This window comes from Athene noctua, chromosome 10 (assembly GCF_965140245.1).
Source record: "Athene noctua chromosome 10, bAthNoc1.hap1.1, whole genome shotgun sequence".
NCBI lineage: Eukaryota > Metazoa > Chordata > Aves > Strigiformes > Strigidae > Athene > Athene noctua.
The window spans coordinates 4,731,291-4,758,985 of NC_134046.1; the positions used below are offsets into that span (position 1 = coordinate 4,731,291).

At 36.7% G+C, this 27,695-nt stretch overlaps 1 protein-coding gene across 3 annotated transcripts in view; it reads right to left on the reverse strand.

Annotated features, from left to right (window-relative positions):
* The window catches only part of FHIT (fragile histidine triad diadenosine triphosphatase), a 620,733-nt gene that overhangs the window by 404,692 nt on the left and 188,346 nt on the right, over window positions 1-27,695 (reverse strand). For 2 of the 3 annotated variants that reach the window (XM_074914277.1, XM_074914275.1), the window contains one exon: window positions 23,232-23,353. In XM_074914277.1, coding sequence (XP_074770378.1) covers window positions 23,232-23,331 — 100 coding nt within the window. In that variant the 5' untranslated portion in view covers window positions 23,332-23,353. Of the gene's footprint in view, window positions 1-23,231; window positions 23,354-24,811; window positions 24,844-27,695 lie in introns of all 3 variants that reach the window. The other variant, XM_074914276.1, reaches the window with a different exon arrangement.

The following is a 27,695-nucleotide window of genomic DNA, read 5'->3' on the forward strand; positions in this document are numbered from 1 at the left end:
TTAATGAATAGTGAATGATTTGTAATTTTCAGTTTATATTATATCAGAACACAACATCTCCCACCATAAGCAAAATACATCTGATGATAGTATTAGTAATAAACTGGCATTTTCAGATGCTTTATTATCCATACTTTGTTACACTCCAGCTTCTCAGATAAGCAGACTTCCACAAGAAATATGTGGCATCATTAGCTTGTTGAAAACACATTTACTATTCTCACAGAAGGACCTGTTTGTACACACGTTGAGTCACGGTTAAGCTCACAGGCCTATCTTTTCATTAAAACAACTCTACTGCAGATAGAAACCACAAAAGTGCCAGGAAGTACCTTTTTGCTGGTAAAAAATCAAGCAATTAAAACTGCAGATATCCTTATTACAATTCCTTTTTAAAGGCATATTCTTAATGCAATTAAACTTTAATTCTTTAGAAGGCAAACCTCTTGCACTCTTATTTGCAAGCGTATCATCTACATTTCTATTATATAAATGGCAGCCTCAAAAGAAAGGTTTGCACGGTAATCACTTCATTTAAATAACACTTTTTTTTAAATGTAAGAACGATCAAATAAAGACATCAGGATTAGACTCATAAAAGACTCCAGTATCTAAGGCGTTCTGTAGATTAAAAATGAATACAGGAGATTAGAAAGTTCTTTTTCAAAGGAAATACTGAATTATGTTTGGACTAGCAGGATTTTGAAAAGTTGCATGGCTCTAAAACTGACAAGTCTTTTCCAAACTAGTACACAAAAATGCAGGTCCTTAAGAGGAGGTCATCTCAATGTTTTCTCATACACTAAATAACAAAATATTAAGCAGTTCTCAAATATAACTCAGTAGCAACCTGAAAAACTTGAGCTACACACACCACTTAAGTATACAGAAAACTTCATTTAAGACTTCGGACTTGCTTTCATACTTTCATTTCCTTTGGACCAAAGATACTTTAACTGTGCCCTGCCAACAAATAATTCTACTTTTGTCCCTCTAGCTACCCTGAATTTCCAGTGTTTTCCATTAAAAATCTTAGGACATGATACCTGGCAACTGTAAGAAGTACAGTATTTGTATAAAAAGTCATTGAACCTCCACTACATCCATTTGTTTTATTCCCCTTGATAGCCCCGTAGTAAAATTACACCACAGCAATCGGGAAGACAAAATTTCACAAGTTTTGTATCCACAAGCATACTCCATTGCTCTTAGTCTGTCCATATAATTTCTCTAAGTAATGAATCCCTGTAAAATTCTACTTGCTCATGCTCTGCCCTAAAACATATCAACTACTAAATAGTAATACACAGGAGAAAACTCTAAAATGCTAGGGGTTTATTGATATGTTTTCTTAATAAAGGGCCTGATGGAATAATGTTTTAATAAATATTATGTACAGAATGGAATCCCATATTTCAATAAGGAAAAGAAAGAATGGGGTGAAAAATTATTAATTGGCAGGTTAAAAACATTCTAACTGTAGCTGTCAGGTCTGAGCATATTTTTATGTCCAGGTTATAAGCCTTGGAAAAAAGGAGTTTGTGACACTAATGTTGACATAACACTATGGCTATTCCAAACACAACACTATAATTAAGTTTTTTGATTGCCAACTGCTTGAAAGAACTGCCATCCAGAACAAAATTGTAATTTCTAGCTAGAAACAGTCAATCAGAATTCCTGGATTATAGAAAACTCGTACAAGACACTATTATCTGTACAGCCACAGCCAGAAGATGTCAGGGAATCAATTCATATAATATGCCAGCTTAATAAAATCTGCATACAAAATTTATGAATACAGTAATATTCCTTTATATCGCAAGTTATTAATGGTCAATTTAATGAATATCTACAGCTGAAGTGCTTTGGTTCTGTATGATATTTTAATCATCTTTAGCCACGTATTTAAATGCATTTCACTTTATAGCCATCAGCTCCTTAAAGATAAGACAGCCTTTACATTCGCATGGAGACATCTGAGGTAGCTACTAATTCTGTCTTTATACTGTTATTGATTTCTTTAAAATTTATGACATCAGAAACAGAACTACATGTGCCATTACAACAGTACTTGTTTTAAAGCCTAAACTAGACTAAAAAGGTGTTTACAAGGAGTACTTCATGCTTAATCATTCTAATATTTCTTTATGTTTACAATACACAGCCCTACATTGCCGGAAATTCAACATTCCCTTAAGATGAAGAAAAAAGGTTGAATACAAATACCAGTATCCTTAAGATGAAGCAGTGTTCTCCTCATCCCATATTTACATCAAAACAATTGATTTATTAAAATCACAGAATCATCTAGGTTGGAAAGGACCTTGAATATCATCTAGAAAAAAAATCTTCTTTTTGTTTTATTTTAATGACGGTATTATGCAAAAGTTCATTTTGTTGTTTCTGTATAGAAACAAACCATCATGAATATAAATAGCCTTGTAATAAGTATCTGAAACTTCTACTTGGATACATGGTACCACAGGAAGACAAACTAGAGAAAGCAAGTTCTAGGAGACTGGAGATTTTCTTTATTATACAGGAATCCTTTAGATCAAAGCAAATTATCAGTGGAATTCACTATAGAAGACCTGAGAATCCCTACAGGACAGCAGAAAAGACAAACTTCAGGATGGGATATAGCAGGCATAGTTTTACAAAAGAATTCCACCTGCTGAAACCTAAGAGCCTTAAGGACATCGATTTTGTTCATGGTCATTGAATTCTCCATTTGAAAATATAACAACAAGAAGATCTATTTGACTCTGTCATTCCTTTTTTAAACAGACATATCTGTATTGTCTTTCTGGGACAGGAGCTCTTTTGAAACAGGCTACCAATCTGAAACAAAAAAATAATTGTAATAAATGATAGATAAATGGCAAATCTCATTCTAATCAAGTTGTTTTACTAACCTTAAAATGAGCATGTTGTCCCCAAACAGATTTTTCTGAGAAACATACATTCTAGTGGGAAATTCATGTCCTATTCGTAAACATAGGTAAACTTAAAAACTTATTCATTTCCATAGTTGTTAACCACAACATGTACAATTTCAGTGGTGAACACATGGTCTGACTAATAATATCCACGAAAAATTGATGAGATGCAATTCTCATCCTACTATTTTTTGAGGCAAGCAAGTAATCATAAAATTAGGGCTAGTCTTCTTGTTTGCTGTTTGTTTGGCGTGTATAGCCAAAGGAAAAGAAGTAAAGAGACTTGGCAAAAAGAGATAAAAGACACCACATAGGACACTTGGACATGATTAGTCTTCTTTCAAGTAAAGTCTACAGCAAAGGCATACTCCTATGGAAAACGCAACTCACTTGCACTTGAAGGGATAAAGGACTAAACCTAAATCTCATGCTTATTTTCCATATCATCACTCAGTTTCTCTTATCATTCAAGTTTGAGCTAAATCCGGATCTTTGCACCCTTACAGAATTCACATCTGCTCCTATAACTCTAATGGCTCGCAAACCTATTTCTACTTCAATATATGTTATGAATACAGGTAATTATAATTCATTAAAATTCATTTTAATCCATTTCAATTTTCCCCGTCTCATCAAGCAAGACAACATATGCACAAGCTATTGGACTAAAGCAACAAACTAACCTGAGAATGGAATCAGCTAAGTTAAATTATATTGTATTAGTGCTGCAAATTCTCAAAAAGAAAACATGTGCCTGCTAAACAATACCGGGAGTAACTGAATATATGAATTACATTCTCATACAGGTATTTTTTAAGCTATACTGTGATTACTACATTATATACATATTATTAAAAGATTTAAAATACTTCAAGAGAAATATTATGCTAAAATAGGAACACACTTTTTTCATTTCTATATCACTAATGATACTATAAACAAAGAGTTTGATGAGCAGGGAAAATAATAAAAACCAAACTCAAACTGTTTTCCTATGGATTTATGCCTCGGGGGATCTGTTTTGTGTGAGTTCTCTACTCTCTAATGAAAGGCAAGACCCTGTAAAATGTTCACTTTGGGTCACCATTAGTATCTCTCTTCCATTCTGCTGCCTACTTCCATTTGACTTATACTCTGCTCCACTGCCAAATCTGGTTAAAATTGGGCAGGGAACTCTTCCAGTCTGAAGATAAATGATAACATTCAAATGTTATCATGATACATACATGGTAAGTGCTTACTGTTGTTCATGTACAAAATCCGTTCTATTTCTTTACTGGCAAACTTTGTCCAAATTGATAACCTCACATTCCTTTTGTTAAAAATAAGTTATAAACATGTAATCAAAGACCATAATATGCAATAAGGTCTTTCATTTTTTTATTATTGTTTCATAAAACTTTAAAATGTTATTTTTTTGTTATATAAAAACAGCATCTGCTCCTACAAAGTCTTACTCGAAGCTAGTTTTATTAACTGAACTCATTTGAATCAGTAGGAAGGGCTTAAATTCATAAGGACTATTCACAGCAATACACAAAGGTTAAATTAACACCACCTTCACTGCTGTTTTGTGTTTATTTTATTCAGTTCTGTAAGATAGGTGCAATAAGACAACACAACATGATTTTGAAAATCGCTTAGGAATTTGCTTACATTGTATACATGACCAGGGTCACAGCCCTAAGCTCTGACCTGCAGTTTGCTGGCACAGCAATTTTTCTTCTGGAACTGCTTTGCAAGCCAGGGTCCTCTGTATTCAGAGGAGCAAGACACTGTGTATGCACAATATAATTTGCAAGCATCTCATAAGCACTGTTACCGTTCTGCCACAAAACCGTACCACTGCTGCAGGTGCAGCTCCCTGGGTATGTGAAGGATTGTCCATCCAGCTGCTGGAGGGATGGACAACTGGCCAAACCCCGTCAAAGTATCAGAATTCTATTCCAGTGCTTTAAAAAGGAAGAAAAAAAAACAAAACAAAACAACAAAACAGCAACAATAATGTCTCTCCTTCCCATTGCCAGACTTTGGTAATTGGTTAAGGGTTATCCTCATCATCTTTTGCATATTCAAGGAGAGGCTATTTTTCAGCTCCCTGGTAATAACATATACTTCAAAGCACACACACACCCCATGTTTAAGGTTTCCATTTACTGCTTGAGCAGTCATTTGACAACTTGTGAAGTGGGAGTTCTGGTGAGACTGAAAACCTGTTGACTGAGGCAGAAGCCCAGAGCAGCAGGGAGCAGAAGAAGATTCAGAAGTTTTTAACACCCTGAAAATAAGTTCTGGAAATCACCTAGCCTTCTGTTAGCCCATTCAAGCACATTTACATTGTACAGGGACCGAAGAGAAAATATGCTTCCACATAAATTCCCAATTTGCCCACTTCTGCCTGGTTCTAGGACTTACACATCACAAGCAAAAATTAATTAGATCATTAGGATTGTGATTTAGGGGTAATACACAAATCAAGAAGCACTCCAAATTACTGTGAGCATATGTATAGGGAAGGAAAAGTAGGAAAAAAAAAAAAAAAAAAAAAGACACTTCAGCTGAGGCTGTATAGAGCTCCACAGAAACTGCAAAATTCAACAGTGAAGTGAGACAAACCCAATCTTACTAAACTCCACGCTGTATGTGGTTAAACTCTAAGAGTACTTCACCAAGGCAACAGGTTTGGTATCTTCAGATGGCACATATTTAACTAAGTATTCAACTTAGTCTTGGCCATCTACCATGGTCCATCATGGCTTTTTTTAAAGCTTCAAAGCACAGAAGAATTGTGCTACGAAGTGAGCAGGGAAACCTCTCCCTGACTAAAGCTATGAACAGCTATCATATAGCTCAAAGCCAAGGCACAACCCCATCTCAACATAAAAATGACCTAAAAGTGGTGATCCTACAGCTGGAGCTGCGCAGCTTTCCTGGTCACTGGGTGCTTTCTCCATCCTTGGCCGTACCATGCTGCCGCCTCTGTCCTACCTGTAGACCACCTCTTACTAATAAAATCCAGTTTGCTTACCAAATACACATCATAGACAAATACTATCGAAACTCCAGGAATTCTGAGAAAACTGGCTCTTCTGTGCAGTCAGTTAAATAATTTGCAGCTTTATCTTGTTTTCGCTGTGAACACAGCAGCTGATCCTTCACTTCTTAAGCATGTCACCTCCCATTGACAAGAACAATGCAGCTTGTATCTGCAGGTCAGGGCCTCAAAATTATCTTCCGGCATGACTCAGGTCCAGCAGAAAGCACGTCATAAAACATTATGACAGTTTTTGTCCTGATAGGCAAAATTCATTTGCACAGCTCGTTCATGTCTCAGGTGTAAGATCTTAATTGTCCAAATCAACACAGGTTACACATCATTGCTTTCTACAGGCCATAATTCAACAAAGTACATTAAACACGTGCTCAGTTTTAGGCATCTGGATGGCCTGTTTGAAAGTATATGGCAGTTTCTGACCCAGGCCATCAACTTTCTGTGCGTTTAAGTGCCTAGTTGTGATTTCGGTTTAAATTTTAAACAATGATTTCTTGGAACAGAAGCCTGAAGTCTGCATTTAGGCTTCTGAGAATGGAGGGTGAAATTGCAGTTCTACTGCAAACAGTCCATATGGTATTTTTTCCTTCTGCTGATCAAAAATGTCACTCAGAAAACTGTGATTACTGATATATTCTTATGCTGCAAAACCTTGTAATCTAAAGGTGGTTTCAATATTTAGAAGTAGTAAAAGTAGAAGTTAAACCACTATCGCTAGTAGTTACTCTTATACACTTAATACATGACCTGACCTACTGAAAATACTTTTCTGATATTACTGACATTTGTTTAACCTGTAACTTTAATTCTTTGTAGCTCAATAAATCGGAGTATCTTCCCCCTGTATCATCAAGAGACTGGCACTGACAAAGAAAGTCAATCTGCGGCCCACACACAAATAATAGCTTTCTATTACATTTGCCATTTCACCTGAATAATTCCTGATAATCATGAATAATGATGTTATTTGACATTCTAATGATATCATGCTGTGCAACTTCAATCCATCAGTCACTGTCAGGAAGGTCAAATATTTGTATTCCATTACATTATGCAGAGTTCATTAAACAGTTAAATGACATTATACACCTTAATTATACTTCCAAATGAAACTAGCACATATCATTTAGATTTTAGAGTTTATGTGATGCATCTCCATTTAAAAGAAGGATCATGATTTTGAATATTCATTCATTACAATGAAATATACAGAAACTTTAAACAATACTTTTTCAGCTCTGTCAAATCCTCATGCAAAGTTGAGTTTTCTTGATATCTTGGTATTTTCTGCTGTTACTACAGCTTACTTCTTAGTGATCCTAACAAGGGCTCAAATACAGAGCCATAACTAATATAGGATATATATTATTGGCTAGAGCTATCCGTACACAAGATGACAATACAATATTTATGTAAGAAAACAGGCAGGAAAAAAGAAGATGATTTTGTTGTCAGCAATATTTTCTTCTTCCTGAAAGCAGTGACTTAAAGTATATCTCAGCACAACTCCAAAGCTGCTGTGGTGAATCCAAACCATCACAAGAAAAAAAGAAGCAGCATATTCAACTGTAGCATTAAGGAAGTGAGATTTTTATTAATACCTAACACTCAAAACCGTTAAGCTCACCCCAGGTTATCAGTGTAAATATTTACTAACAAACTACTAAGGCAAGTCATCTAAAAGACTTGCTTTGAATGAATACAGCTTTTTTCTTTTTCTCCCATCAAAACCATTTTCCTTGACAAGAAAAAAGAAAAACACAAAACCAATAAAGGGTTCTAAGACAATCATTAAATAAATCAATACATAGCTTCTGATGGTTAAGTAGACTTTTTAAGAAATCATAGCCTTTGTGATTGTACTGAGCATCTCCATCCAATCACAATTTTCTAAATGAGACGCACAACAGGCAGAGAAATGGAAAGATTATTACAAGAAAAATACGCTTAAAATCCATAAAAAGTATAAGTAGGGACAAGACCTTTGTTAGATTAATAGAGTTTACCAGCTTACAGAAGGCTTATTAAAATGCAACATTCCTCTTAGAAATTAGCTGCTTCCTAAGTGAGTCTTTGAGTTTAACATAAATAGAGCAAATGAACCTTTTTATCAGATTCTCTTTAACTCATTACAGTATTTTATGTATGGGAAAAGAAGTAAACTCATTAGATTACAACAGAAACTAGGTGCATTCTTCAGTTCTTTACCTAGCTTGAACCACTGATGGGCAATGTGGTTTTAAGCAATCAAAATCAACTCAGTCATGTGTGAAACTAGGGAAAAAGCAACCAGACGCTACAGGAAGAAAGGATATCTCCTCTTCCCCCCAGAACTTGTCACAGTGCATCCACAAGCAAAGTTTGATGACTTCAGAGGTGGAAATCAGATTCGAAAGGTCAAATTAATGCTTGCTTATTCTTAAAAAAAATGTTTTGAATCATTAGTTTAGCAAAATTTCAAGAATTCTGCTGAACATGACCTGAGTAAGTAATAGTAAATAATGAAGTTTCCTTCTCCATGTTAGCTTAGCCTCACTTACAGGGTGATGTATGTCTACTGGCACCTCTAATTTACAGAAATATAGTTGAAACAACTAAACCAATACAGTTTTGGAGAATAAATTCAGACATGTTAATTGGGTTAATAGCTGCCATCATCTAGACCTACAGAATCTAAAGAGTTCATTTAATTATCTTCCTTGCACTAAGCTATCTATCTTTACTTTCTGAGAAACTCGGAAAAAATATTGCTTTCCTTCAGATTACCTGTTCTTTCACTGTTCTAAATCTCTCAGAGCTGCCAAAAGGTACTGGAGGGAGCTGGGAAATAAGCAATAACAGCTTTCCAGTTGGGGAGTTATTCCTTATTGTTTCTATGACTTCAGTAAGACATTTTAAAGTTATTGGAAACTACTTCTAAATGTCCATCATTTAGGGGTTTTTTATATTCTGAAATGAGCTGAGCTACACTGTCATCTGCAGAGTCAAACCCAATTAATTTCTTTTCTACTTCCTTTTGTCGGTGCCAAATGCATCATCACATCCTTATTACCAAATGCTGCACGGTGGTGAAGGCCAGGCCTTGGGCATCAGTTCCTAACAAAGTAGATTTGAGGCATTAAAAGAAAACGGCACAGTGTTACAACCCCACTATTTAGTGTGCATAGTGCAACTAATTCCAAGGAGCATGAAGAAAAGATGACAACTGCCTTTTTCTTTTCTATGGGATGGATATTCCAAACTTAATTTTCAACTGCATCTGCATAGAAGGTTTAATTAAGAGTTAAATTAAGCCTCAACAATATGGAAAGAAAGAATATTTTACGGCTAACTTTTTTACATCAAGAGGCACAAAGCAACTAATATCATAAGATGAAACATGCCTCTGAAATCAATCTTAAACTTTGCTAATTGGGCAAATTGAATTACCTGCAGTACATGCAAGCACTTAAGCTTCCCTTTACTTAACAAACAAAATACAGACAATGCTGTAGTTACTAAAGGTAATGATATTTAATTACTCAGCGTGCATGAAAGTTTTTCAAGGTTTATTACTGCGATGCATATATTATATGTTTATATTAAAACTAATTTTGAACGTTTTCTGTTTCATAATTGTACTGAAGAAAGCAGGACTGTCATGAAATATAATTAGGAAGTCACAAAGGACCTTCCTTAAACAGACATTCAGAATTCTGAGATTCTGACATCAGAGTCTTTGCAGAGTGCAGCAAGATCAACTGACAGAACAAAAATTAGATTCAAGATTTGGAATAACATTAGGTTTATATGAGTCTGTTGTCTTTCGTCGCACTCCAACGCTGTGGGACAAGGAACCCACAGGAGACTCCCCCAGCCCCACAATAGTAGGACAAACACCCACTGTCTCTCATGAGACAAACAGAACACATTATTACACCTTCACACTGTTTCTCTTCCTTTTCTGTCCAGTATTTGTACTGGTATGTTTAGTTTTCAAATGAAGCACTTCTAAATACATGTTTTTACAGGTCATATGTTCCCAAATATCTGGGTTCCAACTGGAAAATATTATCAAATTTCTTAGGTTTAAGAGTATCTTACTCTTAACCTACCTTCTAGCCTTTTTTGTGAGTAGAAAGGGACAAAAATTTAGACTACTAACCAACTGGTACAGCATAAAGAATAATAAGAGTACACAGCTTGCTTAAAGAAGGAGAAATACTGATCTTTTTGAAGTTAATTAAACTGTCCTGCCTACAAGTGAAAACAATTACCACAGGAGTCACTCATAATCTCAGCAATGGCTTTGAAAATCTAAGCCACCAAACATACATGGCTTAAAAAATCTTAACCACCATTTTAAACAACCACATGAATTAAGAACATAATTAGATTAGGTAAACCATTATTTTTCTCCTCAAACCTGCAGCAATAAGGAACACAGAAGGTCTCTACAACAGTTGAGAATGATACCATCTGCTTACAAAGCCACCAATTCAGTGAAGCTGTTTTAAAAGTAAGGATGTATCTTTAAATTGTGCAATAAATGGGCACAACAAACACTTGAGATTTACAACAGTTGACAATTTTTCTTGCAAAGATTAAAAAGTTTCAAAAGGGAAGGGAAAGTAATGAGATGGAAGATAGTTATTGCTGCTGAATCCTCTGACAGATCAGATGACAATCCTGATTCAACTTTCATTATTTAAAAAGACAAATAGAGCATCTCTCTGTGCCTTTTCAATTGTGACAAAATACAATCATCAAATCACATTATCTTTACTCTGATACCTTGTAGGCAATATAAAATGATCCCCTATGGACAACACTGTAGCTGAGGTACAAAGTTAAATTCATTCAGATACCATCAATGTGACGGTTAAAGATCAAGAAGGATCTGAGAAAATACTCAAAGCTGAACTACACATCATTGCCTTTCCCCTAACACCAACCCCCCATATTGGGAAAAATGAAGGAACACCTCAAAAGGAGTAGTTTGTTGGAATATACAGGCACAATAGCAATCCAACCGTCGCACAGAAGGGGCCCTTGCATTTCTACTGGTTGATTAATTATTATTTTTTTTAACTTTCATTTAGCAGTGCCACACTCTTTGTATCCATTTCATATCAAAATATTCATTACTATGCATTCTGTTATTTAATTTAGGAGGATCAAACCCCATTACATTTCCAGATACATCCCATTTATAATTCTCCCAACTCTGAACTAAGGCAGCTACATAAGTATCATCCATTTGATTTGCAACAAACCCCCCCTAGTTTTAGGAGTTCTACAGACTATCCTCTACTCCGCAAGCACTGTAACATATACGAATGGGCAGATAAATCTATGGGCTTCTAAGAGACCAATGAATGTTGAAAAAAATACAATCATCAACTAGAATAAAGAATCCACACTACCTTTCAGTGTTAGACTAAAACAAATAATGCTGCTGTGAATGCCATAAAAACAGATCAGATCTTTCTTGTATAAGGATGAATAAAACCTGACCTGGACTCTCACTAGAGGTTTGGATTAAGTATATCGTTCACTTACACAGGAAAAAAAAATAAAATAAAAATCTCATCTTGATATCTTGTGTCTCCACAGTTTAAAAATGGGTCAAACAAGTTTAAGATTTGCATATATAGATGTAACAAATGTTATTAAAACAATCATCAGAAAAGAGAGAACTTTATGTGCAGGTGAAGGAGCACAATATAGAAATACATATCTGCACACAGTGCTACAGCCCCTCGCTCCCTACATAAAACTCATCATTTTCACTCGAGGCATCTCAGAGGCTAACGTGAGCCTGATACGTTTTCTCACAGTCTCATTTGTTCTCGCTACGGTGCTCCAGTTTGAATAAGATCTGCACCAACTCCGTTATTGTTAATGACTATAACCGAACTAAAACATTTCCTCCAGCTTTTAACTGTGCAAAAATAAAGAAAATTAAGCAACAGATGACTAGTTGATCAACATGATAAAAACGAAGCTAGATGTTATAAGCATTAGGGGAAGCAGTTTAGTTAAAAATTCTCCCCCATTTTTCTCTTTCAACTGCTTACATAAATGCTACTGCAAGCTGTTTCTTCGGTTTTGTTTTCTGAAAAAACCTGTTTGCATCGGATCCATCATGTAAGAAGCATGTTTCTCCACGTTTAAAAAAGATGATTCAATACCATGCACATTTGTAAGCAAGTCATAATTGATATTAAATGCATTGCATTTTACTTTGTTAAGAAACCGGAGAGGAAAAGGGAATAACTTTCACTGTTTGCTAAGCTAAAATAACCTCAGCAAAATACTATGCTAAGATAGCAGTGTTCTATTAACATCACTGTTTTCAAATCAAGATAAAAATAGAATTACACAACTCCATAATATTTTTGTGATTAACTTTCTCCAGCTCAAATTCCGAATTTTTTTGGAAAGACGAGCAAGTATAACTTATTTTATTAATATTGATAGGGTCATCGTAGGGAAACATTAATTGAGCAGAGGTGTCATTAGCAACCTTCTACATGACTGGATACTCATTAGGTGGCTTCTTTTTTTTTAAAAAAAAACCTCTTTCTACTAAGAAGGGTGACAATTCATGTTTTACATTCACTCAAAATGGCTGCAGAAAAAAAACACACCCACCACAAAAAACCCAAAAAGCCACCTTGCAATACTCTAGTAGTTCCTCTGCAGCTCCATGTAAGCAGCCATGTCTGAAGTCTCTCACTAAAATTTTTTAAGTAATTTGACAAACACATTGATCCTATTTCAAAGTGCTTACAAAGTTTTCTTGTAAGTTTTCTTAAAGTTTACTTACAAACTTTTTTGAGCTCTTAGAGCTTTTGAAATCAAGACACTGCATGAATTTATTCCTCCCTCTGCTCCCCTCCCGAAAAAAAAAGACGACAAAAGTAAGAAGTGTGCTGTAAAAGAACCTGTATAACTAATACAAACACCATCCAGATGTATCTGAAAGGTCAAAAGATCAAGGCAAATACAAACCTATTTCCCTCTCCCCTTTCTCTATTTCTCCCTTCTTCCTCTTGCTCCCCAAATCACACATGATTTTGAATTCAATAGCATCAACAGAATTGTAATGTTTTCACAATTGGGCTCTGAGTTTCTTCTCAGCCGGGAATGCCATTTATTTACTGAACTATACCCTTACAATATTTTTTTCCAACTTTATCCTTGGGAGTATGAACGCAGTAAAGTGAACTACATACCAAATAAGCAAGGTTCTATTTCAACTGAATCATCATGTACAAAACTGAGGCTAAGAAAGTGTTCCTGAAATGTGTGCACATCGTGACTCAACTGCAATGCTTGAATTCAGGCAACATCCATTTCCCTGCAACCAGGCAAATTCTACCTGGGAGTAACGGAAAAAAAAAAGAAAAAAAAAAAAAGAAAATAAAATAATACAACCACACAATGATACCTTTGTAAAATACATTAAAAAACGGTTACATTTTTACATACACATAGGAGCAAAACCTTATATTGGGCTACATGAAGTTCATCAGACCAGACTGCATAAAAAGCAGAAATTTTCAGATTCACCTGTTTAAACTCATACCTGTTGCACACAATTTTCAATTTTATGAAACAAACAGCAACAAGGTCATCTCAATGCATTCCCAATTATTAACTTATAAAGATAATATATCCTGAACTAAAACTAACAGCTCTTAGGCAGCTTCTGTGGAGAGGTCACTCATCTGAATGCAGTATGATGTTAAACTGAAGAGTATCAGTAGGGGAATTTTCAACTTTTATTGTACAACATGAACATCTGCTCAAGAGAGCTCACTCTGAGAGGTGCTGAGGTTTATGTATTTTTTGATCAGAAACAGTAGAAGTCAGCAGGTTACAAGGAACAGCAAAAAGTAAAATACATTAGCAAATGAATAGCAGACTATACACACTGGTGCAACCTTAGAAACCTAGACATGGTACGAGCGATGAAGTGAAATACATCTGTATCAATGAATTATGCACTCCATCTCCTACTGTAGCCTCCTTTTACAACAAAGCCTCCATTGTCTGCTATGTTCATATTTAACTTTACACAAGACAACTTATTAAAACATAATTTACCCAATTACCTTGCTCAGAGGAGGTGCTTGACCCTCAGCTGAAGCTCTGCAAAGCAATTATAAGGCCATTTGGAATCACTGCCTTTGATAGTCTCACCCGCCAGTTCAAACCCCCAGAAGAAAGCATTTCCTAAACAAGCAAAGGAGCACAGTTGAGCAGCTTTGGGCACACAGCAAAGTGGCAGATACTGTACGTTCTAGCTTCCTGAGCAGGCAGTGGAGGAAAGCACACCACTGGGCATGAGTTCACTGTGCTATAGGGGTGGAGAAGAGGAAAAAAGGGAGGGAAGGACTTTGTCCTGCCTAAAAAACAACAGATACCACAAGATGCCCAGCAGAGTTGGGACCTTGCATGTCACAAGTCAGTTATTTTGCACAGATATCCAGAAGTCTAGTCCTGCTTCAGAGTACAGCAACTGTGTTCAAAATATTCCTTTTGTGAAGAGTTTTTCTCAAGTCACCTCTGAAGAAATCCCTGTCGGTGACTGGACTCTATTCAGACCTATGCATCTGCACTTGCTGGGGGAATACAGTAAATTGGATTTACCCTCAAAGGACTGACATCCACACCAGGTAGTCTGAAGAGATTCGGCTATGGCATTATTTATCACTCTTTATGCCCTGGAGAAGGTACTAGGATGACATACCACAGTGCACTCTTCCTTCATTTCTCTATGTTTAGGGAGAATTCCTGCTTATTTTTCATGTACACAACATGACCTTTTCTCTCTTCTTCGTTGTTGGAAGTTGTACCAGTTTTGTCTGGGAACAAAATTTTCTTCACAGTAGCTGGTATGGGGCCGTGTTTTGGGTTTGTGCTGAAAACAGTGTTGATAACACAGGGATGTTTTGGTGACTCTGGGCAGGGCTTACACAGAGCCAAGGCCTTTTCTGCTCCTCGCCCCACCCCACCCGTGAGGAGCCTGGGGGGGCACAAGGAGCCGGGAGGGGACACAGCCGGGACAGCTGACCCCGACTGACCCAGGGGCACCCCAGACCGTGTGGTGTCACGCTCAGCTCATAGAGCTGGGGGAAGAAGAAAGGGGGGTTTAGAGTTACAGCATTTGTCTTCCCGAGTAATTGTTGCACGTGATGGAGTCTGGCTTTCCTGGAGATGGCTGAACACCTGCCTGCCGATGGGAAGTAATTAATAAATTCTTGATTTTGCTTTGCTTGCACATGCAGCTTTTGCTTTACCCCAGCCCATGAGTTTTCCTCACTTCTACCCTTCTAATTCTCTCCTCCATCCCACTGGGGGGAGTGAGCAAGTGGCTGGATGGTGCTTAGTTGTCAACCGGGTTTAAACCACAACAGAGGTCCTTTAAATATAAGGAGTACAAGATGATTACTGGTGAAATTACAAAATATCTTCTTTAGATTGTAATTATGGTACACCAAGGAATATTAATGTATGTTTCAACAGAAAAATACTATATATTAGGCTCTTTCCAGCAAACAGACGAGATGACAGCTTAACATTGTATCACTAGATCTCCTGTTAGGAGTTGCAAAATGATGTTGATGTCAGATGCCTCTCAAAAATATGTACTTGAAGAAAACACATAGTTATATTATAGTGAATAGCACAAAATATTCCAATATGCTAGAAACAATAAGCAATAAATGAAATTTCCAATTGACTTTCCAGCAAATCTATTTTCATTACAAATGGAGATTTTGCATGTATTGCATTACTTATGGTAATTGTGTGACATCTATTATGAATAACCATGTATTCCAATCACCTCTTTTAATTATATTCTGCCATAAGAGCAAGCCATGCAATACCTTGCCCAGACTTAGTTAACTGTGTGTGTGCTGCATATCACATTCTGATGGCTATGTTGAGGACAAAAGGTCCCAGACATGCACAAACTGTAATGGGAACGGCTTGTAACTGTCATCTCCTTCATTAGCCAGAAACTACTTAAAATGAATAAAAAAAGCTGAATTTCAATCTAGTTATGTGCTGAGGTAAAAAAAAATAAAATAAAATAAAAATTAAAAATATTCTTTTTATTCCTTTCTTTTATAAAGTTCATGGTAATTGGCACCTGAATGCAAAGCACATGGCTAATCTGCTACTGATGCAGGTACTTACATTTTCTGTAGTAGCAAAACTGCAATGGTGGCAAGCACCTCCTTTGTCTTTGCTATCTATTGTCCATTTATGGCTCTTGAATTTGAGCTTACTGATGTGATAAAAAGGATAAAATTACAGGTTTGTTCAATAACCGCACCAATTACAAATTTGCTCTCTACTAGACTAGAAAAGAATGGCTGGACTAAAATTATTCATTATTTATGAACAGGACCTTAAAGAAGAATGCCAATTATTGTGTTAAACCTCAAAGGAAACATTTGTTTTACCTTCTCCGAATCCTACCCCAGTTTCCCCTGCCACTTTTCATGCAAAAGTTTGCTAAGACTTAATTTTACCTCCTTCTACATAGCTTTGCTCTTCTGTGTTTTAAACTCGACTTCTTCCACCTCTCTAGGATGAGGTTTTTTTCTCACTGAACATTTAGCCAGGTTCCTTACTATGCTAAAATATCAACGGGTAAATTTTTTTTTCCAGATAGTTCTGTCACTCCAATGACAGGAACCTTGAAGTGAGCTCACGTAAGTCAGTTACTATAAAATTATAGCCATAAATCGATGTGAAAACCCTTACATGCTTTGCAAATTGTTAATAAGGGTAAACATGACAAAACGGGAAGCTGTAACTAACCTAACACACAATAAAATTATTTAAAATATCAATGTAAATTTAATTAAATACTTTCAATGTCAAAAAAAATCAGCTGCTTTCGTATAAATCAGGGTCCCAACAATTATGTCATTAAAAAAATCACAACATTGGGAAGACAGTAGGCAACCTTGATGAAATTTGATCTTTCTATTTAGAATACTGGCACAAAGCATTTAGAAAGGGATTTCAAACCACACCGCTATATTAATGCAACTATAACCATGCAAACAGAATAGGTAAATCCTTATGGTGAAGTACATTCTTCAACAGTGAGCACCTTTCAAGCAAGACAAGACTTGAAGGGGAAGTATTTTTATCAGACCAAATGATACAGTTGAACTCCATCCCCACAAATAAGACAGACAGACAAGCTTTTGTGCACAGAGCCCTGAATCTATTATCTTCAGAAGCAGCATTTCTTTATGCAAGTCAAACACCATCCCTTTGTTTGTAGACTGCAAACAAAATGACTCCAGCCCTGAGATAATTAACTGGCCTCTCCATCACCACGAAATTCAAGTGGTTTGCATACACAGAGCGGGGCAGTCGTTCTCTGGGCTGTATGAGAACCTTTTTCCCAAAAGGTAGCTGGAGAAAACAGTGAAGCTGATCTACGGGCTTGTTGCTGCCAAGGGTGCAGTCCCACTCCTTACCCTCTGCACAACATAGTTTAATTTAGCTAATTAAGCATAGGAACTGCTTTTCTTACTCTCATTTGTGCAAGTAAACATTATGGCATTAATAAGTCCTACTTGAGGGATCAGGACTGCTCATATAAGGAAGAGTCACGGAACAGCTTTATTTGAGATCTGAGGAAGAAAAAAAACCACCTGGGACGTTCCACCGATGCTCAACAGCTTCAGTCTGTATCTCAAAAAAATTATCAAATAATGACAGTACCGAAAGTAAGTCTTCTGCATTCCTAACGAAGAAATATATTCTAGAGTTTCCCCCCATTTTCACACAAGACCCATCATTTATATCTGTTCTTCCCATTCAGGAGGTCTTTTCCACACCATCAAAGGTGCTTCATCCTCTTCCTAGTACTCTCTTCTTCTAGTTACTAGACATTTTGAGAAATTCATATAAGTAGTTCACTCCTTATTGTACCAAACATTTTCTGTCTCCATGTGATTCCCTTGCTACCTCCAGCATCATATTTAGGTTACAAAGTCTTTACCAAAACCCGTTATTTTTAGCTCTTTGCTGAAGAGCTAAAAGGAGCATGACTGTTCCTTAGCATTTTGCAAAAAAACAAACTAATAATAACAGCAATGCATACCAAACTTCTGTAAAAAAGCAGTAAAGAGGACTGTCCCACACACCCGGTTTGATATGTATAATGTGCAGTTGTAACAGTGCAGTCTACTGCAATATATGGATGCAAATTTAAAATTCAGTTATATTGCAGAATATATATTTTCTAAATCTTGGTTTTATGGCAAATATTAACAGTTGTTCAGGCTAAAAATCATAAAATTCATAATTATGTGGCATAAATACAGATGTGATAAATGTGCAGTGTACAAACTAGCTAAAACACAATAAAAAGCAGCTCTGAAACTTTACGAAGAATTGAAATTTCATACATATGTTAAACACCATGGTTTTCACCCAAACTTGTGAAAGAATACTACTGTTCTTTCCAAAGCCAGTGTGCTATCTTCAATAGAAATTATCAGGAATGTAAAGAAATTAAAAATTACTTTTAAAATATGTTAACAAACAATAGTAATCAAAAGGATTATTTCTTTTTAACTGCAAACCTTTTAAGAAAAACATTGTGACAATATTTGTGACAATACAGAATATGTCACTCTCAAGTGATACAGCAGTTCTGACAGGATATGTCAGAAAGCTCAGACAAACCGTAGAGCAAAGCAGATGCTATTCTTACATCGTTTGACCCTGGATCCCACCCCACCCATGCAACAGACCCAGAACAATTACGCTGCAGCTTAGGGTGTTCCCAAATCTTTGAAGGAGCATCTGGTTCATCTAATGTTTTCTCTACTCATTAATAAAAGGAACAAGCTGCAGTAACTCACAGCGCAGCACACTGTCTCAGCAACAAATAATGACGATTAACTTCACATAATGGTGAAGTTGCCAGAAAATATCACGTGCTTTGGGTTTTTATGTATGGCCTATTCCCCACAATCAGAATACTTTCTGGTGGAAAACACTAGATTTCTAAAGAAATAGGAAGACCAAATACTCCAGCAAATTTCACTATGTAACAGTTAAATAGTGTCTTTTTTGTTTGTTTTTTTTTGTTTTGTTTTTTTTTTTTTTAATGGAAAAACCTTTTCATAATCAATCCCAGATGAAAAGTTGTTGTAAAGTGTTTATTCTAATTTATTATCTACACATACACATGAATTTCCTGAAGGAGCCAAACTGTCCAGCACAAATTTCTGTAAAATTGCTTGGTCCTGATAACCCCTCAGCTCATTGTTCCCAGCTGGAAAGCCTGTTCTTTTTAATAACCAATTCAATAAACTGTTGAAAAATGCTTTGTATAATATAGTATTGCCATAGATCTGATGTTTGTCTCTGTCATTACATACTGCATTCAATCAATTTACAAATGTTGCTTTGTTCCTTTTGTGCTAGTTCTTCTTATGGCATCCTGAACACAAATCCAAAGATCAATAACTTGTCTACTGAAAAAAAAAATTGGACATAACAAATGAATAATTTTATTTATAATAAAAAGTCCTAGTCCCCAAATGGATTCTACTAATGCTCAAATTCATTTTTCACGTTTAGCACAAGGTAAAAAAGCAAGTAGCCTGCACAATTCAATGAGAAAGGCAGTGATTAAAAAAACAGTTTGTATTTATTGAGGATGTGAGCAAAACCATGTAAAGTTATAGCATATGGCTAGGAAAACATCAGTAAAATGGTAGGTCATTCAAAAAGTATTTGTTACCATATTAAAGACCAAAAAGTCTATGTCAAAGAGCAGGCGGATTTTCTTTAAAAAGACACTACAGTTCTGCTCTGAACTATGGAAGCAGCAAGGCTCTGAATGAAATCATTTAAGTAAGAAGACAATTAAAAGCTTAGCTCATGCTGGTTGCGTGAGCCGATTCGGTTCATCTTGTGCCTTTTGTGTGACAGAAACAATGCATTTGCTGGCTATAGACACATCCCTGCAACATGCCAGCTATTGAATAGCTACCTCCTCTAAAACAGCTCCATCGCTGTCCAAGGGAGCCACGAATCACTTCTTTTGCAATTACTCCTTGCAGAGCAGCAAGCTAACAGAACTTACAGGAGATGGGGACTCTAGATAGAAAATGGTATTGGTACCTGTATAAACACACAAATCCCAGTAAGATTACAGAACAACCAGCATATCTCCTCCCTGCTCCCAAGCTAACTGCTAAGATGTGTGCTGCATAGAGTATTCCCACCTAGACTCCTGGCTCTGTAACAGTTCACAGGCATTAGCAAAACATAAATCATTTCTGTACAAGACAGAAAACCAACATAAAAACACACCCCAAAACATACCCACTATCTCATTAATCGAGCCTGTCCTCAATAACATGTGCCTGGGTGCTCTGAAAAAAGAGAGACAAGTAGAAGGGGCAGGGAAGCCCCATCTTCCCCCGTGAACCCCACGCAAGAACGGAACAGCATATCATCACTCCTCATTTTGTCACGGGAGTTGAGTGACCTCATGTCTTCTGACAGACTCTGGTCAGACACCTCCGAGCTTTAACCATTTTCCTATTAGGTGACATCAAATAGGCTGGATGTCCTGAGGGGAACACGCACTAATCCTGCGCACTGCCCGTGTGTAGCTCTCCCTCTCCGTTTGGTTGTGCCAAAAGAGGTGAAGGAGTTTGCTGCTACTGTCAAACACACGCACGTATTTTAGCTTACACAGTGGAGATTCCACCATAACGCCAGATATCCCTTACTCAACAGTAAGATCCCAGTTACTTCCTATTCAAGAATCTGCAGTGATCACTCAAAGGGACCCTATTACGAACATCTGATTACGGAGAGATGGGTCTCTCCAGGGACAGGGGAACTCTTTCCTAACCATGAATACGATGTTCTTGCTATTCCTACTCTTGGTTACTATTAGCACAGTTGGACTTTCAAGTGTCAAGCTGAATTCATGTGATTGGCAGCTGAAAATAGTATAAACAAACCAAAAGTGTAACATGTTAACTGAACAAGCATGCTTTGGTAATGCTCCAATCACAAACACTGAACTCCACGAGACCATTTTGACTGGAGTTTTTTTCCAGACTATAGCTTTATTTTAAAACTATTTCAGCAAATTCACACCTCCAATCCTACGTTCTGTTTCAAGATGGAATTTCAACCTTACTAGTTAATTAAAGCCACCACCTGCAGTGAGCTGGCTTTCAAACTGATTTCCTTTGTCTCTCTAATTCACACACATTAATATTTTATTTTCTACTGAAAAAAAAAAAAAAAAAGAAAAGGAATGTCACAAGTGTGCCAAAGACAAGGCAGATAAAATTATTGCAATAAAACAAAGAAAATACACTTGTTACTGCCAGGTCTCGAGATGAATGCTGCATTATACAGACATTTTAAAGGCTTACAACGGCAAATTGCTCTATTTTACACACTGTATTCTAGCCTATGCATCAAGATCTTTTCTAATTTTTTCTTATTGTAATGAGAAAGGGAAAGGGTCGGGTTTTTATTACCTGAACATCTATTCAATGGAGAAACAAAGACTACATTATATATTACAACACATGAGCTATTAAAACAATGTGACACTATAAAATATGCTGCAATACTCATTATGGGATAAAAAAAGCTAAACCTGAGCAAATAAATGTACCTGCCAAACAGTCAGCAATAACTGTACAACTAGAGTTTATAACCTTTAATTATTTAAGAAGGAAAGAAGCTTGTAATAATTAATTTTTATAGGTTTCCTAAATTGTCATTACTAGGTGCTCACAAAACTTTAGAACGTATCTTTCATCTCTAATAACTCTTCTTTATTTTTAACAACACATGCAATTGTTCACTTAACTGATTACTTGAAAAAAAATCATTAACTATTGTTTTTAAAACTTCCACACACAGTACAGAAAACAATGCATATACCGACATACCACTCAGCATCTCACACTGACTGATGCGATACTGTCTTTAGATAGCTTTGAAAATTTTTTTTTTTTCATGACAAATCTGTAAATCACACTGCTTTACATCAGATACTTCAGAAACTTGAAGTTGAAAGGAATGGCTTCATTTAATTCATTAAAATATATTGGTGAGATAGCAACACCTTTAAAGTTTCTATAAATCTATGCATCTTTGCCATGCGTTTGTAACCAAATTATCTAAGTTATGGTACAGACACCATTCAAAGCAGGTATAGAGGGAAGTCCTATACTGAACAATTATAATCTACAGAAGTGAAGGGAGGCGAGGAAGGTTCCGTATTTTAGAAGAAACACATCTATGTGTTTTTTAAAAATATATTAAAGGTCACTAAATTTTAAATTATACATTAAATTATGACGGAAACAACATAAAACTACAGAAGAACAAGAAAGCTTTCAATAAACTCCAGACATATTCCTTCTTTTCCCAAAACACTTTCAGCCATTGCCTGAATTACTACTAAAATTTTACCGTGGACCTCCATGGAAAATAATCAGTCTTGAGTATTTCTGAAAAGCTCCACCTCAAGCCACGGAAATCAGCACAAGTTACACAGCGGCAGTTTTGACTGGAAAATAACATGCCACCCTACAAAATACACTAAATGGGTACAAATAGCATCTTGCAGAATGAAGTTCCTATACGGCTTCTAATTTGAGAATTTTACTTACAATATGGGCTTCATTCTTTCCTCAGGAAATGTGTGCACTATACAGATGGTTTATTTAATCCATTCCTACCTAAATTAATCAAAGCAATCTGTCCCAAAAAAATAAGAGTCTTCATACAAGATTCTGCTGCCATTTGACAAATTGTGTACATTTAGCCAGGAGAAGTTGAAAAATCCTCCATAAAGAAGTTACCACATCTAAAAATAAGTGACATTATTAAAAGGGAAGTGCAATGTGTTATTTAGCATAATATGAAATTTAAACAGTACCATCTCAGATTCACTTTAAAATGCTTTTAGTAGCACCTGGTTGTTTATACATCTTCTGTGGTGAAAAGGTCAATAGAAATTCACCTCTAAGGTCACAGTTGCTAAGCAACCGTTTTCGGCAGTTCTGCAACACCGATCAAGCGTATTAGGTTCCACTGCCTGGTTTCAGAATAAACCCGTGTAGCATCCTACCTGGCCTTTGAGGTGCACCGAGCTTCCCAGCTTTTCCCAAGAGCGAGGGCACCCATCCTTGAGGTGCTGCTCGAAAGGATACGCCCTGGGACCACCGGCTTCCGGTTCACGAGAGCAAAGGAGAGCTCAGTCTTCAGGAAGACCACAGAGGGCTTGATGAGGTGCTGCCCAAATCTCAGCATGGTAAATGTTAATCTTCAGGGTCTGAAACAGATAATAGTTAAGATGATTAAGGGCCTGGCTTTGCCTTTCCAAACAACAGGAGTAGGACAATCAAACTGTCTAGGCAGCTTCTGAAGGAAGCTTCCTCCTGGGCTCACCAAGGCATTGGGAGTTTTGGAAAGGTTGGTAGAGGCTTTCCTGAAAGTATCACTTTGAAGGGGTGGTGGAAAAGGCTTGTTTCCAAAGCAAAAATTTCACATATAATTTCTTAAACCCTTTCTCATCATCTTGGCAAGACTACAGAATTCTAGACAGAGAACGTAATCTCTCCCTCCCATTTTTGTTTGTTCTGCATTGTATATATTTGGGTCATATGTGCTTGGAGAAGCACGAATAGTATTTCACATGCCCTTTCCCACAATGCAAATCAATGCACACAGGGTTCACGAAATAAAGAAATCACATTTTCTAAATCAATCTCTCCACTAAATACCTCAACTGAAAAATACCAACAAATTAAGGAAAGCATATTTAGTCATTTTCCATCCATGCTTTCTAGTTCGAGCAACTGAAATGTGAAAAGGATCAATAGTTGTGTGCTACATTTTCTCTTACACAAAGAAAGCCAAAGATTTCCACTTTCATTCACTAAAATTTTCTCTCCTCCTGAGGATGAAAATCTTTCTTAAATAGCTAAAGCACAATCCTAACAGTGCCTATTTTAGGTTTTTAAGCCCTAGAGTATTTAAAGTATATAATACAATCAGAAATATTGAAGGTGCTGCAGGGTAAAATATGAAGTAATGAAGAATTTCAGGTGACAAGATTTCAGACACATCTAACATTTCCTTGCTTGAACCAAGTGACTAATCGGAAAATTCAATTTTATAAGTTGCTTCAGATGGGGAAAGATACGGTCAGAGACATGGAACACCTTTTGCAAGCCTACTGTGTTCAAGATCTAAACTTGGTTCTTAATCTAAAAGATTTATTTTAATTTAGGGTCCAACTGCTTGTATCTGCTCCAACAAAAAGTACATATAACGACCTCATCTAAGTGCACCCACTTTGAAAGTGTCTTTGAGAAATGCTTATTCTTTGGAAGGAAGTTATGGCTTTTTAGCTATCTGATTCCACAAAATAACTAAATTAAAGGATAGCAGATGCATCTAGTCAGGCTTTAATCGAAAAAAAGCATATATAAAACTTAGTATAAGATACAGTAAGCAATCATTCAACTAATAAACATTCTCTAAGTACTGTGTCTTGTTTTACTTTTGAAAATCACAGATGAAAAGAAATGCTTGAGCAGACCATAGAAGACGAGATTTTAACCATCCCTGTTTCCAAGATCTGAAAATGTTTTATAATTATTTTTTTTCCCATAAAGTCAACAGAAGATTAAATGTCTGAGAAGATGTGTCCCTCACTGTATATTAAACCTGAAACTTGACAGCATACAAAAATCAAGTCTCTTTAGCTACTAGAAAAATCGCTTACCAGAGGAAACACCTGCTATCTTGTGCTGATGTCTGAAAAAAAAAAAACTATTAGGAACTTCAACCAATCTTCTTAATTTCTCTTAAGCAGTCCATCAGCACCCCCCCCCCCCCCCCCCCCCCCCCGTGGGTGTTTCTCATTCTGATTAAAACATGCAAGAATGATTTTATGTGATATGATAAAGAGACATGGTTCTCTTCATAATGAAGGAAACGTTTCCGATAAAGGAGCAAAACACATTAAACAGCCAGGATTACCACCCGGTGATGAAACTGTAAGCTAGTATCTCCAGTAGCTGGAAAATCAAACATGCCACCACACCTGCCATTGCATCTAGCAATACTATGAACAGAAATAAAAGTACTACTGATCATTTCTTATTCTGTCTTCCAGACTACTGATAACTAAAAGCACCATCCAGAGAGATGGAATAGACTTAAAGAGAGAACCAAGTCTCTAAAATAACAGATGCTGATTTTAAAATCTGATGCTTTGAAATTCGATTTAAAGAGGCAGAGAACCTAAGATTTTGGTAATCACCAGGAGAAGTCCTCTGGCTGTTTGCTGCCATAAGCCAGAAAAAACCCAATAAGCAATAGCAGGATAGAGCTGATGACTTTGGAAATAAGGCCTGGATCCCATGCTTCAACAACTGAGACTCCAGGAGAGCTGGAAATGGGTGACCTGGTGCTTTTCTAGTCTAATTATCTATCTTAAATAACTAGGGGCTCCTGGGGATCTCGCCAGTCTAATGGTGACTCTGAAACTCACTGTTAAAAATAACCAGTTCCCACTCTGAAATGTATGTTGCAAAATCCTCAAGTTGCAGAACAGAACAAATACTGATAATTACAAGAGCCAAGGTTAAATTTATGCTAAGGGCTTCATATAAAGGTGTCCTGGTTTTGGTTGGGATAGATCTAATTTTACTTCTTAATAACTAGAATAGTGCTGTGCTTTGGATTCAGTATGGGGTTTGCTATGAGAAGAATGTTGATAATATACAAAAGTGTTTAGTTGCTAAGAAATCAAGGACTCTTCAATTTCCCATGTCCTGCCCATGTGCAGGTGCACACCAAGCTGGGAGGGAGCACGGCCAGAGCACCGGATCCAAACTGGCCAATGGAATATTCCATCTCATATAATCTCATGCTCAGTACAGAGAGCAGGTTGGCTGGAAGCTGCTCCCTCTCTTCTGGGATTGCAGTTTCGGGATTTTTCTCTTGTCTGGGATCTCTAGCTGGGAACAAACTTGGCATCGGTGGCAAGCAATTGCATTGTGCGTTATTCATCTGTATTATTAGCATCATTATTAATATAATTGTTACTTTATTATTTAAATAATTAAATTGGTTTTATCTCAACCTATGAGACTCCTTACCTTTACCCCTGCCCAGTTCCCTTCCCCCATCCCCCGGGGCAGGGATGGGTGAACAAGCAGCTCTGTGCATTCCGGCTGCCGGCCAGGTTTCAATCACAACATAAGGACAAGGGCATTCCCTGAGGCCAAAGTTTCACTAAGTCACATCATCAGTGCAGGTAGTGGACTTGGGGCAGACAAGGACCGTACTGAAGAGTTGATAAGCAATTAAAAACATTTTTATTTGAACAAGGACAATATGAAGATCTTCTAACCTAATTAACTAAATATCCTATTCTACCACATATCTAAGGATCCTACTATCCTATCCAATATCCTACTATCCATACAATAAAAATGTATTTCTCTCTCCCCTTTAAACTCTGAGGATTTGCAATCCTATTTAGATTTAATAGCAGACTACTAATCTGGCTTTAAAACCTCCACTTAACATCCGCATAAAAGAGGTGTTAAATTAATGGGAAATCTCGAGCGTTCATTATCTCAAAACGGGAAGAGCTAGAACCATGAAGCAGTGGGTAAAACACATCGGAATGATGGAATGGAGCCCAAATTCCCAAACTGCCACTGTTTACTCACAGTTGACCAGAGCACTGTAGCCAATAGGTTCTGCTCCAGCAGGTAACCTGGGACATGCAGGGAAGTGGCAGAACTCCCTAGAAGCTCAGTCACAACTGGAAACCAAGGCCATGACTCTACACATCCCTACATCATCATAGGCCGTTTGTGCAACCCCAATGAACCTATGGAGAGCACATCTGCAATCCACAGTAACACCATAATGGAGAAGCGTCTCTTCAGGATATTCACCATCACCTGGACCCTGTCAGTTACTGACCATAATTTCATCACTAGAATTTTTTAATTAAAATTAACCCTAAACTGTATTGGGAAAAACACATATCTGATGGCTCTATCAGAACAATACCATACATCCTTTTTCATACTTCAGGAGAGATTATTGAAACAGATTTTGCCAGTTGAGCTGACATCCTGTATAAAGACATTCAGCGTTTGCCAAAATAAACATGTGCAACATTGTTAGCCACAGAGTTTAGGTCACCATTGCTCTCTAATATTGATGGGTATTTTCAATGCTTTGAAAACAATTAAAAATGCGTTTTCAGAAAATGCTAAATGGATCCATACACAGATTCTGTGGACCACAGAATTTAGGTTGACTATAACATGTATTCATAACACATCTACCACATGCACCTTTACTTATTTCACTGCCATCTTGCTAACAAAAGTCCAGAAAGGATCAGAAAAGTAAAAGCACTGGCCTCGCATCTTGCTAAGCAGTAGTTTGAAGAATCATGTTACAGCCCAGAATTATTAGAATATTTTTAAATCTCATGCACAGAATAAATGCATGTATTAAAACCTTTTCTATTTGTTCACTATATATGTCATTGTTTGAGCTCAGAGGGCAACTGAGCAGCATACAGCCACTCGTTCCCCCTTCCCCAGCAGCACTGGGAAGGAGAAAGTAAAGCAAAA